Here is a 15,244-nt window from a genome sequence, read left to right as displayed (position 1 = left end):
GACATTGAAGTAATAATAAGAAATATTCAAGTGACCAAAATACTTGTTTGTGAAAATAAATAACAAATGAAAGGTGATTTCTTATGGAGCAGTTCTTTCAAATGTCAAACAGCTTCGATAATGAAGCAAGTGAAATCTGAAAACTATCCTGGCAACAAGTTGAAATTGATAGGGAATTCTGACAAAAACTGTCACACCATTTGATGTTTGAATTTGTCTTTTTATTGGATGAGGTTATAAAACTAAGTGCCGCCGATAAAATAACAATCCTCTCAATTTGAACAAGAGCAGTAGGGTGGTACACTAGTACGACTCAGTAAACAGCTGATTATTTATGCATCGTATCCATGGGCAACTGCGGGGTAACTGCAAGAAGGCGCAGGAAATTAGACTTGAGTCAAGAACGACTATTTATTATTATTTTTTTATTCAAACTATTTTTTTTCTTGGACTAAAAAAAACCCCCAAAATATTTCATATTACGCTTCTAAAATATAAAATGAATATATGAAGTCTTTTTATCGTGATTTTATGAAGAATTAGAATTATTAAAAAAATATAGATACTAGACGGGCTGAACAAGGAAGTCTAATTTCACCCCAAGAATTTGCAACACACCGCATCTCGGGTGCATTCCTAGCGTTCTTGCCGCACTCTCACGATCACCTAGCTAGGCCATGTGCACAAGCCAGTCACATGTTCACAGTACACACGTTGTTAGCCAGTTCACCGATCTCATTCCTGATCTCGTGCGTGTAGAAAATTCTCTCAAAACTAAGCCAGACATGATTTTGGAACATACATTACAATGTCAAGACCTTTTCAGTGGACTTTGAATTCGCTATTTGTCTGTTTTAGCTCTTGAATGTACGACTTCGAACGTCCGATTTGTTTTCTACTACACCACGTGGAGTCCCGGGTTTTCTCAGCCCCATGCTTCTCCACACACGTCACACACTAGCACTGTGTACCTGTGTACACACACAAGCCATCGCGATCGAAGTTTGAGCGATAGCGATAACATGTGCGGAGCAGACATGCGGATTTCAGCACAGGGTAAATGAGTAGTTGAACGTATCACGATTGTAAAACAAATCTTTTTCTATGTCTCTGCAAATTTGAATTAGGCTATCTCAGCATAGATAGATTATGATACATTACAAAATAGATTAGCCATAGCAAGAACTTGCTTACATGAGAGTTATTAGATAACGTTGCAAAATAAAAACCCCATCATTGAATGGAATGTTCCAGAGCTATCTTGGGGGCGGGGGGGTGGGGCTCGAGGACATTATGGACACGTCGATTCGCAAGTGGGTAAGATGTGATTACAGATGGCTTGAAATGAAGAGGATTTATCAATGAAATACACAGAAACAATATTTTTTCATAATTCCTGCACAATTTATTATTTCTTTTCATAAAATTCACATAAACTAGTGCTGTATTGAGTCAACTAAGTGCATATTAGCACGAGTGTACACGCATCATCCCTCCTGCCTAGTGGGAATGACACAGGCAGTTTTTTCCATGACGTATGAATGCTCTTCGCGTGTAGATCGCGCCGTAGGGAAGATCGCGCCCAAGTTCATGGCCAACTTACTAGGCAGGCACGATATTACAGATTACACAGAGGCCCGTACGTGGATGGGTTAAAAACATGTATTATTGTCCACTCACTTTTTACCGTTTAATATTTATATTATATTGGATGGCTGTGAATGGGATACGAGGGAATATTGTATGAGTTAGGGCCAATATTGCTCGAATCGAAGATGAGTGCAATATTGGCCCTAACTCATGTAATATTCCCTGGTATTCCATAATTAATGCCATCCAATATAATCATTATCATCTACAATCATGTAGAGAAGGCATAAACTGCACAAAAATACCGTAGGCCTACTTCTACTCGTCTTTGAAGTTGACTCAGCAGTCCCATCCCAGCGCTGAAAAGAGGAAGCCCCTAAAACTGCATATGAAGCAAGCAACTAGCTTCCGTGCACTAGTAGCAAGCGTTTGCGCACTCTACAAGCGTGTGCAACAGGCGAGACAAAATATGGTGTATCATTGAATGGCCAGTAACAACGGTGGCCTATTGGGAATTAATACGTTGGCCTATGTGTTTTGTTCAATATACTATCATATTAAACGGTATGCAGTTTTAGGGGCTTCCTCTTTTCAGCGCTGGGATGGGACTGCAGAGTCAACTTCAAAGACGAGCAGAAGTAGGCCTACGGTATTTTTTGTGCAGTTTATGCCTTCTCTACATGATTGTAGATGATAATGATTATATTGGATGGCATTAATTATGGAATACCAGGGAATATTACATGAGTTAGGGCCAATATTGCACTCATCTTCGATTCGAGCAATATTGGCCCTAACTCGTACAATATTCCCTGGTATCCCATTCACAGCCATCCAATATAATATAATTATCATTCAAATCCATGCACAGCGATGCTTATGTCAAATATCATTCAACCTTCTGCTGAATTCTACGGAATCATCATGATAACAGAAAATCTCATACCTCAGTCTCTTGTGGTTCGCTGCGATGGCCTTCTCCAAGTCTTCCGTCTGGTTCGGGATGAAGCGAAACTCCGACACGTATCCATCTGGATGCATCTCTGCACTGTAGTCTCCAAGTTCAGCTGAAAATTGTTAGAGGAAAGCAAATAACGACCGGACATAAATAGCAGAAATGCAAAAAGAGTGCAAGGTAAAAGAATATATACCTGGCACAGGTACTGCTTTGGCTGGGAATGAAGGTCAAAAATATTCTTTGCAACAAGTCTTTCATATGCTACTTTCATTGCTCCATCCAGGACACATTTTGGCTAAGATACTGCACTTGTCCCTAATGAATGTTGCAAAAAAGACAAGTACCGGTAAATCCAAACAAGTGATCATAACTGCTACTCTTTGCTTTTTGTTGTTTCACTTTTCTACTAATTTTTAGTGATATAATCTATGAAGAAATGCATCCATAATATGGATACAAACTCACTACTCAATTAGAAAAATTATAGAAAAAGGAAGAAATTGTTTAACTGCAAGCTGTATAAATCATCACTGGTATGCATGCTAAGTATCACTAAATGAATGCACTTTTAAACAATACATACTATAAAACCACAAATGTGTGCTTGCATGATCTTTCGTGAATTTCGCGAATAGCGAAGATTTGCAAAAGTAAAATGCACACAAAGGTTTTTTATGTACATAATGCACTGAATGCTACAAAGGCCACTGTCTCCAAATTTGCAAAAGTTTCATGCTGCAAATGTTTCCAGATGAAGAGAAGATAGAAGAGGTGATCTATAGATGTCTATCAGTATGCATCGAAGCCATGACGGTATGCATAAAGCCATAATACCTTTTCACAACCTACAACACATTACAACAATCTGCCAGAGAAGTGTGACTTCCCAATACTTTTCATGGGGGAGGGGAGGAGGCAGGGGGGGGGGGGGAGATAAAACAAATTGTCCTATTCACACTTGATGGATGACTAAAATTCACCATTCACCAGGAATGTATGAGTTATATGGCGCGGCATAAATTGCACATTTGTAACTGCCTGTATATACGTGTGAATAAAATGCTGTACGCATTAATGTCATATCTCTTTCAATATAAATGGGGATCATAAATCTCCCACTGGTGATCAAGCCATGCCATCAATGTATCACAAAACTTACACGTGTCACAACCATTTCCTCATGCAGCACACAATGTATTCATGCCAAAATCCAATCACATAATTTGCACTTTTATGACTGGTTGTAGTTACATCGAAGCAGTGAGGAAGAATTGCATATTACAATATGCCAGCAAATACCCAACATATTGAAGTTTGCCACATCGTTGTCTGAATTCTAACTCAATTAGGGGTGATACTATACCCTTTGACCCTCCCAGGCTCAAAACTTGCAATTTCTATTGACACTTAATGGCAGCAGGTTGTTAATGGTATTGATCAAGTTAATAAAACAATCCTGCTAGGAATTGATACAGCACAGGTACAGCTGGGTTTGGGGGGGTTTTTTAAGGACAAAACAAAATGGCTGGCACAAATCATATTTTCATTCTTAAGTTTTCAAAAAGTGATGAAGCGGACAACCCCTTGAAGTATAACCAAAATCGATCGCAAATAATCTTTTCATATCTGCCGTGTCAAAGCAAAAATCAAACGATACCTGACACCACAGTCATGCAATTAACGCAAATGATTTCATAAAGATAATTTAATATTGCTGTTGTTAAATTTTTAGAATCCCATGAAGTAATCACTAGTACTACAAAATAGCCATGCATTCTATAAATTTGTCAGTCAAAAGAAAAAAAAAATCAGGAAAAGCGATATGTAGGAAAACTGGGGAAGCTAAAAGGTAAACAGAATACCACATTAAAATGAAAGTTCAAGTTTGAAGCCATGTATGTATAGTTACAACTTCAAACAAAGAGAAAACCATACCCCAGAGAAATGAAACTGCTCAAAAGCTTTATATATTCATCTGTCGGTACTCTGTTATTACCACCTTAAATGAGTGTCCATGACATCCATATTTTTTTTTTTGTCTTTTTTGCAGCACCCAGATGATATTTAGCTCCTAAAATTCAGAAGCTAAGCCTTTGCCTCGGCAAGATTGTTTTGAATGATAGTATCAGAGTTACCAAGTCTCACGCATTCTGCATGAGACTCAAGCATTTAGGAGCCATCTCACGATCTCACGCATGGCACCCATTTTTCTCACACATCGGGCCAAGTCTGCAACTTGGGTCTATAATAATGAGCATAGCTCAAAAGATGAAAGTGATAGTTGCAAATGAAGGTATATTTCCCTTTTGTCTTTCAAAATAAGTAAAAAATAGTCACTTAAGTATGCACCTGATCGCACCATTAAGAGCTAAAAATTGAAAAAGCTCCCTACTGTGGGAGGCCACAAGGGGGAAAAACCCCTCCCACACCCTTGCTCGCGCGCACATTCGCATGCCGAGATGCCGAGTCATGAAAATCTCACTCATAATTTTTTTTTGAACTTGGCATCCCTGTAGTATATTCTCAGGAGGTTCTGCACAGTATAGGAAGAAGAAGAAGAAGAAGAAGAAAGTTAAACAACCTACACTTTGTAAAGGTCAGCCCCAAACTGGCCATAAAGCTTTTAGGCAATGGTCTGTATCTGTGGACCTTCACAACTAAAAAAGAGGTTCGAGTATGACCACGTACTGGTACAAAGTGTGTGCATATTACATGTACGTACCTTTTTTCTGACCACTCTTTGTCAATAATACAATTTCATGAAAATGTTGAAAAAGAGCATTCTCACTGAATGACATGAATGGAATCTGCTCACAAATCACATCTTTGTGCTGTGCCCTCCTGTTGACCTCTACATGTTTTTTTTAGATGTCAATCTACCAATTAGATCAAATGCCGCGATTGAGAATTACCAGAAGTGGCACAAAATCTGTGAGTATTTAATCCTATCTGCACAAGATTTTTGCGCCACAAATCTATTCATAAGAGTATTAAATCTGAAGTGGCAGTTTCGTAGCTTTCCTTCTTTGGTTCTGTATTCTAATGGCCTGTTTCCACGGAAAGCTGTTCCACGCTTCATTCCACAATACCCCCCTTTTGGGGTGTATTCTAACAATAAACTGTACAGTGTCAGTTGTGACACTCCCCTAATCTACCCCTTTTCACACTTAGGCAGGGATCAGGGTATGGTATCACCACAAGAAGCATGATCCTGGTACTCTATCCAAAGAGTTTAAAGGGGCATTCGAGATGATGTAATTTCATATCATATACGCCTAGTACATAACTCCATGGTGCCATGTATAGATTTGGGGAATTTATTGTGGTCCTTGAGCAGATAAATCACTACTTTGAAAAAAACTCAAACATAACATATTAGATGAAGATCAATTTTGAAATGGCAGAGATATCCAAAAACAAAGAAAAACAACATGGTCCTATTAAAAGGTAAATCCCAACTTTTATCATGACCTCTTTCTTTTTTAAATATCTCAGCCATGTCAAAACCATTTTTTTTTTATTATCAAATAAACTTTGAATTCCTCTTAGAATTGTATGCACTTTCATATGTCATAAGAGGTTTCTCATTATCTCACAATAAAGTTGGAAACCCGAAGCCCATCATCAACCACAACTATACCATCCCTTTAAATCTATATGTAATCACCCACAACATTAATGGATGCTTATGACAGAAATATAAAAACAAACAAACAAACAAAGAGAAAATCCTGCAATGTTAACTGTTTTCAATCTTCCCAATCAGTTTCCACCTGAAAATAAGTGCACGTTAATGCAGCACTCGATCCTCAAAGCTCTGTACAAATGGCTTCAGGAAAAAAAAAAATCATCGAAGGTAATCAAATCCGCCTAAACCAAATATTTGATCAGTGCAGATGAAGTGCACATGCAGAAAAGCCTGCATGATTTCGCGAGAACTTTGAACAGTCAGGACTGTCGATACGCTGATCCCGCGAACCACAATGGGCGCTGACAAACCTTAAAGGCATAATTTTCCATTTGCAGATGAAACAAAAACACAGCTTTAGTGCTTCAAAATAGTTCTAAAATGTGAGTTAGGGATAGAAACAACCAGTGTAAAAAAGTTAATCAACTGATATAATCAATGTTAAGTATTGTTAAATATACAAAATGGAAACAATAGTTAAAATGATAAAATTGTTTCTAGACTAAACCATCTCCAGCTATGGTTTAGTGAGAAAAACAGTGATATCTCCTTCTGTTTTAAGCTTTATTGCAAAAGTTTAATATGGTAGGATGTTTTGTGATACAACTGACCTACACATATATATGCATCAAATGTGATATTTCAAAAAATTTTTAAATCACTGCTCCCAAAGGTAAACTGTACCTTTAAAGGCATTATTTACCATTTGCAGATGAAACAAAACCCAGCTTTAGTGCTTCAAAATAGTTCTAAAATGTGAGTTAGGATAGAAACAACAAATGTAAAAATGTTAATCAGTATAATCTATGTTGAGTATTGTTAAATATACAAAATGTGAACAATACACACATAGCTATGATAAAAGTATTTCTACACAAACCGTCTGCAGCTGTGGTTTAGTGAGAAAAATAGTGATATATCCTTATGTTAAGCTTTATTGCAAAATGTTTATATGGCAGAATATTTTGTGATAAAACTGACCTACAATATGCATTAAATGTGATAACTTGAATTTTTTTTAAAATCACTGCTCTCAATGGTAAACAGTACCTTTAACACAAACACAAGTGCACACAAACACACACCCACACCCACACAGTCACTCATTGTGCTATTCTGTAGACAGGCATTGAATCCCACATTTCCAAACATTGAGATATTGCAGAAGGACAAGTTTACACTTTGCTGCGATTTCTGTGGATCATCTCCGCAGCCGTTCCGGCACGCACGACTGTCATGTTTGCCCTGGCCAAATACCGTCAGTGACTTTCTATGACCAGTGTGCCCTCTACTGTCAGTCATGCATGTCTGTTTTTCAAGCGTTTGCTGTATGTTGAAGATGAGCTCATTTTTCTTGCTCTTTTTTAACTCTTCATTTTATACAAATTCATCAATTTAGGAGTGCATAATCTACCTCACTGTCTTCGAGTGCAGTCTCTAAACAAAACAAATACAACAAGATCTATAGCCTACTGCCAAAAACTTTGCATCTACACACAAAAGCTCTTCATAAACTCAAATACAAGTCTCAAAATTTGCATTTCCTGAATTTTACCTACATTGCATTCCACCAAAAAGTTTTTAGGCTTCTGAACTCTCTCGACACTAATGGTGGCCCGGTGGCCCAGGGGCCACCAAAGATGAAAGTCGGGCCACCAAATTTTTAAAAAAGGCAAATTTGGTGGCCCGCGTCGGGCCACCAATTTTTTTTGAAAAGTATGTCAATAAATTCGTAACTTTTTGGGCCGGAAATTAGCAGTTAAATTTGTGTAAAGAATGGATGCAAAGGACTGAATGAGTGCCTGTGAGAGTGAGTGTTGCGAGTTTGTTGAGGTTTATTTATGAGTAGATAAATATGTCCAACTTTCAGTTCTTACTATGATAAAACTTAAATATTTGACTCATTAAAATAACAGGACTTTTAATGTTTTTTAGTGGGGGTTTTTCGGGCCACCAAATTTTTCTCTCCGGCCACCAAAAATTTGAAATTGAGGATTTTGGTGGCCCCATTGGGCCACTAAACAAAAAAGTTAGTGTGGAGCCCTGTCTAAGGATACAATGCACAATTATTTGTTTCAAAAGTGCCTTAAATTGACAGTCTGGCAGTCAAACAAATGAACTTGGTAATAGTAAATAAGTCTCCTAATTCTCTTACGCTGTGAGATCTAGGTATATGGCATTTCAGTAAAATATGTTAAATGCATTCTTCTTCCGTTCTCCACACATACCATGTGATATGTCAAATGCATTCTTCTTCCGTTCTCCACACATACCATGTACATACACAAATACACAGAGAGGCCTGCAAAATACTGACTTCATTATTCCTGCAAAAGGCAAACAATTATGTAAACACAAATGGGAAACAATTGAGAAAAGTATACTGTAGATCTTGCATGTCAACACAAACACAGTGTATCATTATGGAGTAGCAGCTCACAAGCAAACACTGTCAATGGAAACATCATCATGGGGACAATGTAGCCAAACATCAATTAGTTGCTATCAACAGGAATAAAAACTTGATGATGAGTAGGTAGGGGGGGGGGGGGGTTCCATTGGTATCCTATGTATCCCCCCCCCCCCCCATGGGGTATTGCAACTTTTCTCCTCATTTTTTGTTTTTTATTATTTATCTTTTTAAGGACCCCAAAAAGTGGCAACCCTCCCCTCCCCCAGCCTGTTTTCCTGGACAAGATGAAAAAGAAATTGAGATCCTCTTTTCATAATCAATACAGCTGTATAAACCCTACTGTCCACTACTTGCATTTGTACAATGTAGCATCTGAAGAGCATACATTAGGCCCTTTAGCATATTATAGGCCTATTTGTGTGATTCATATTTTTGCCAATTAATATGTATTGCATACTTATTCATTCCATTGGTCATTAGGAGAATAATTTTCTAGAAATATTTTTGATTTAGAAACGAAAACTGGAAGGGAGCTTTAAAAAACATAATTACCAAACTCTGTGCTCTGCCACATAATTTCCAAACTCTATGCTCTGCTGCACAGCGAGTGGGTGAAGCCATCAGAGCATGAATGCATAAAAGCTGACTCGGAAGTATGTCTGAGAGTTTGCAATTTTACATTCTTTTATAAAAAATATATATTTCTTTTATGGGGGGGGGGGGGAGGTTGCACTGATGGCAAAGCAGCTTTTGTTCTTGGTTCAGTTTCATGGACGGTTAATCATGAAGAAAGAACGGCACTGAACAAAGACAGATTTCATGTGAACAGCGTCAAACAGATTTTAAGCTTTGACACGTAATAAAGCTTAGAAATATGTAAGCAGTTCTCCACCTCTTAGGGGTAACCAGGAATCAGTCAGCCCAGTGTTTGCTTTGTAAAGTCAACTTCACTGTTACCAGGGAAATATACAGCCAGTATTCCTGAAGGCCCTGATACACTCAACAGCACATCGGTAATCAACAAAAGTCTTTATCCTTGGAAATGTTCCATTCTTCATCTATTTGGTACTGAAACTTTGCTAGCAAGAGACTGGCTGAAGATTGCTCAGAATGGCTGAATGCAAATTCAATGCAAGTTTAAGTCAAAGTGTGAGTTGAGTACGGAAAATCAAAAATTTACTTGATGCAAAATTTCCTGAAAAGAATACACCAGAGTTTTTCAGTAATTTCATCTGGAAAACTTTGGTTTGGAAATAATAAGTTATCTTTATCAGACCAATCATGGGTGTATCCAAGGGGGTCGGGAGGGTCTTACGACCTCCCCCCCCCCCCCCCCAAATTTTCAAAAGGTCCACTTTTTGTAAAAGACATTTTTGTTTTTTGAGGGCTTTTTACCCTATATACAACAGGAAAAAAAGTGACCAGGTGGTGTTCCACCAAATTGTCAAAAACCTTGTAAATTTCGTAACTTAGTTTTAATATGCCATACCTTATTTCTAAGCTGCACTGCCATGCCGAAAAAGTCACTTTTGTATGCACCAAATGGCCCCATTTTGAGATATAAAATTCAATAAATCCCCCCGCTCGGTCTCTCCGCTCCCTCGCAAAGGTAAAGGTCCAAAAATTTTGATTACGACCCCCCCAGAAAAAATCCTGGATACACCCCTGCCAATCACAACGTGACATGAAAGACAGAGATTGGTAACAATGTTTTTTGCTACATCCGTAGTCCAGTGACAAAAAAAAAGAGCAAAATATGTGGAATGAGTCTAAATCTCTCCAGGAGGCAGATGGTCTTTGAAGCATTTGATGAGCAATATCTCTTGATGACAAAATTAAAGAAATACAAAGATGACTTGCTGATGACGGAGCTACTGAATTACAATTCTTGAAATCATTTTTTTTTTATATATATACAGGCCTATGATTTATATTCATACTGAATGAAAAACTGTCATTGCCTATGATCAATTTATAATGTGGCAATACTGAAAACAAAGATACATGGATAGTGATTCTACAAGTATACTGTATATAACACTAAACATGTGCAGAATTTCACGAAATATTTTTGGTTTATCTTTTTTTTTTCCAAGTGAAGCATATTTTTCCCAGACTGACAGCTTCGAGGAGACCCAATCCACGCCTGATGATTTACTGCGCCTTTCCTGGCATTTTGGAGACTAAAATGTCACTGGGCCATCCCGGGCATATATCACCGTTCTGCTCCTCCCACTGTGTTTATCAATATCAGATGTCAAACAAATATCCAGATTTAGGGCTGGAGCAAAGTCTCCATAATAGGCAGTCCGCTCTACCCTGCATATAGCTATATTGTAGGCCTGAGTGATATCAGACCATATCAGGAAGTCCACTTTATATCATGTCTAGTAGCTTTCATTCTACCAAAATAAAAAAAGATGATGATAGTGCACTATTTAACATTGAGAGCAGTGATTTAAAAAAAAAAACTGTTTGAATTATCACATTTGATGCATACAATGTATTATACATATGTAGTTCAGTTGCATCACCAAACACCTACAGCTGTACAGTACCCCCCCCCAAAAAAAAAAAAAAACAAAAAAAAAAACAAACTAAAAACATACAAAAACACCATAAAGCCAAAAAAATAAGGAGATATCACCAATTTTCTAGACAAACCATCATGGTGATGGTTTATTCTAGAAACGTGTTTGAATAAAAACTATTGTTCACATTTTTTAACAACAAACAACATTGATTATAGACCCTATTGATTAACATTTTCATGTTAGTTATTTTTATCCCCAACTCATATTTTAGAACTATTTTGAAGCACTAAAGCTGGTGCTTTTTTTTTCATCTGCAAATATTAGCAAGGGGCTTTACAAGGTTTCTCAAGACCACTTGTGATGTCTCATAGACAGGTTCTTCTTACCAAAGAATTAGACTATATTCAAGACAATCCCAATCTGCCAATATTTCAATAATATGTCAAATCAATCGCAATGCCTATAGCCTTGCATAGATCTACTGTGAATAACTGTCTGCAAACTTCTCAGTTTTGAAAATTCAATTTGCATTATCTGTCAAATCAATCAGAATGCCTAGAGCCTGGCATTAATTAAACTACAGTGAAAAACTGTCCACGAAATTCTCAATTACCATACAATATGCAATGATAATCATTCCTTCTCTTATTCATCCCATGCTATTCATCTTGAGTATGAGTCTCTTTTTATCACTCTCTCTTCCTATCCATCTTTTATACTCTCCAGACCACTGCCATTCACTCTATATCTTTCTCTTTTCTTTCTATCTATCCATCCTTTCTACCTTCTTATCTATCCATCCTACTGTACCTGGTTACTGTAAAACGCGATATTTTCGCGGCATGAAACTTTGGCGAATTGGAGCCGACGGCCTTTTTCGCAGCATGAAATTTTCGCGAGTTGCCTCTAATATTCATTGCATGTAGTGTAGACAACAACTTTCGCATGCATTTTAATTTCACGAATCTTGGCTCTCGCGAAATTCGCGAAATTAAAATGCATGCAAACATTCCTTGTTCTACAGTATGCTAAGGTAATAATAATGGCAGGGCCCTCTGATGGTACAGCAGTGACAATAATGAAGAGGCTATCCTAGATAAAGAAGACTATATCATTATCATTATTATCATTATTATATTTGCCTTATAATTATCACAGTTCCTTTATTATCATATTTCCCTTATTAATATTATTATCATATTTCCATTATCATTTCTATATAACCATTATCAATATATTTCTTTTTCATCCATCTCCCTTCATTATTCCTTGCTGTGAATATCTCACTGGCCCATGATTTCATACAGAAATATTTTCCATCATATCATTTAAAGTGACCTGATGAGTCAAACATCCTAAACCTTTTGAATTCATTCAATAATTTGCAAAGGCAAGTTGCCCCTCTCCCCTCAAATTTCAGTTTCATCTATCTAAATTATTATTTTTTCTTTTATTTCTGTATCTGACAGTACAATGACATTCAGTAAGTTCCCACACAGATTTAGGCCTACATGATTTTCTACAGCAAGACTAGGCCTGTAGGTCTCTGCAGATACTGTCTGTAGGCCTACTGTATATGCCATGTATCTTTATGAGCTGGCAGAATGATGCGCAAGCACGCAATTCAAGGAGGCTGCGCTCGGGACAAGACTTGAACACTGGTGAGACCCATATGTAGGCCTATGTAGGCCTACCATGCACCTCACATGCCTTTGTGTCATTCTTGCGAGCACACCATCCTTGAATCAGGTGCGTTCATGTCATTCTCCTGAGCACACGATGATATATTTTGCTGGTATAATGTGTATAGCGTATTGATTGCCAACCATAGTGACAGAATGAGAAATCAGCATTATCCCTTTTCAGTTGATTTCCAACACTGCAGGGCTGCCAACTCTCATGCATTGAACGTGAGAATCACGCAATTCAACCAATTTTGACTGTCTCACTCTGATAAACGAAATCTCACGCAAAACCCCCAAAATGGAATGTACATGACTACAAAAATAAATATATCTCTAAATTCTCTGATATTCCGAATATCGATATGCCCAAGCCCAAAATTTCGAGATTTTCCCGCGCGGGTGTAAAGCTTAACCAATAATAATCGTTTTCGGTTCGCGCGCAAAGACGACCTATTGGATTACGATTGGTTTCTACCTATACCACGTGAGCGTAGCTTGTACTTTTGGCAAATTACAGCACATGTATGGCTATGATACACTGACTGTATACGTAGTACGTATGTACGTACGGCCACAAAGCAGGCCGCACTGCACTAGCCAGGAGGTCGCTCTGCTCCCTTGCAGTGTCTCACGCCAAACTCTCACTCAAGGTTGGCAGCCCTGACACTGGAAAAGATTTTTACTGCTCATTTTCACGAGTCATTATTGTCATGACTATCAGTCAACTCGTGAAGTTCATGATGATAAAAACACAGCAGAATAAAGTGCGTTTGCACCTTTCGCGATTTGATTGTTTACTATCTATCAACCAATTCTAGCGTACAATTGCATTTTCTACTCCATGTCCTTTACACTGAACCCTTTATAGCCATATATTAGGTGGGAGAACATTTGTACCACATTACAATCTCACCATGGGACCTCTTCAATGCACTTCCCTCACTCAAGCACTTTTTGTGTCCCCTTTTTTTCAGGCTACAAATTGCATGTCCATAAAAAGCACACATTTCTCTTGTCACATTCAAGCACATTGAACAGCTAAATTCTTCCCCTTTTTTCTTCCACTATACCTCTAACCTTTCATGAAGCCCTGATCTGGGCCTAAACTGAGTGAACAAAAAAGTCCATGAACACCCAGTGACTAGTGGCCTGCTGTGAAACCCTCTTCCATTTTTTTTTCCTCTGATGGAAAAATAATACTAATAGATAAACACCCCTGCTGTAGCAATTTATGGCTATTTGCTTTAGGTCCTGCTGCTAAGGTCAAAGTTGAGTTGTTCCTACACAGCCCTGCCCACTGAGAAATAAAAAAAAATGATGATTGAGGAAAAGAATGATTTTCTCCTTTTTTCATAGATTCCACCTTAGGGAGAAAAGACTGGAATATATTTTTAGCTCCACCTTGATAATTCTACCTTGAGTGATGGTGTGTCCACGGTAATAGGACATCAATAGGTACAGCTGCAAATACAGACTGACTTTTATGAAGGAACTTTGGGATTTCTTGATGTCACTGTTAACACTGAATGATTTGTACAATTGTAAATGTGTTTGTTTCCTCTTCTGTCTATTTCTGCTATAAAGGCAATTAATTCACTCCTTCCAACATCATTGACTCAACAATGACCCTTTTTGCTCTCTTTCTTTCTCTTTCTTTTTCTCCCTCTCTCTCTTGGTTTACCAACAGTCTGGAATTTCTAGGCTGGTTAAAATGACATCGATAAACTTGATCACTGGTTTATACCAGCTTTATGGCATCATAAATGCTGGTGATTTACACATGTGGTATAGGTGACTTTAGATATGTTCTTTTCAACTTGCCGAGGGCCACTTTGTGCATGGCAGACATACCACAGATGTTTTATCTCTCAGTGTCTGGCATCAAAATGGAACACACATACAAAAAATGACTTTTTCCGCAGTTATTTTTCGTCAAATTTTGTGATAACCTGTCAATTTGCACGCTAACACTTGCACATTTTATGTTTCTTCTATTCCCATGGGTTCTTTTTTTAGTTTTAAAAGAAATCTGTACAGCGATCAGGAATAACATGAATTGTTTACATGTCTAGATATGCCCATGCTATAAAAAAACAAAGAATCCCTGAATTGGCAGTGAATGATAAGGCATGCAGCCTTTTAAGGTAAGTTTTGTTTATTCAAATTTTATAGGGCATTTTATTTGTTAAGATATAGTCGTTGATGGAATTTATTGACAGATTTATATCTGCATTAAAGACCCCCCTTCAGAAAGAAATATCCCCCATCCTTTCTTAAAGCCACAGTTCTATTCATAGAGTGGAGTCTTCTGCTATCAGACAGCATGAGTAGAATTATAAACTGTTTGAGAACAAGACAACTAAATGGATCTGAAAG

The 15,244-nt window shown here is 37.7% G+C and overlaps 1 protein-coding gene across 1 annotated transcript in view; it reads right to left on the bottom strand.

Moving 5' to 3' along the window:
* Window positions 1–15,244, bottom strand: part of LOC139744873 (band 4.1-like protein 4A) — a 78,494-nt gene that overhangs the window by 44,648 nt on the left and 18,602 nt on the right. Inside the window, exon 5 of the mRNA XM_071655285.1 lies at window positions 2,537–2,657. Coding sequence (XP_071511386.1) covers window positions 2,537–2,657 — 121 coding nt within the window. The remainder of the gene's footprint in view (window positions 1–2,536; window positions 2,658–15,244) is intronic.

This window comes from Diadema antillarum, unplaced genomic scaffold, assembly GCF_040938485.1.
Source record: "Diadema antillarum isolate AM-2024a unplaced genomic scaffold, OU_Dant_1.0 seq00001216_RagTag, whole genome shotgun sequence".
NCBI classification, from domain to species: domain Eukaryota; kingdom Metazoa; phylum Echinodermata; class Echinoidea; order Diadematoida; family Diadematidae; genus Diadema; species Diadema antillarum.
The sequence above is the reverse complement of the archived record's forward strand: the minus strand, read 5'-3'. Positions and strand labels throughout refer to the sequence as shown.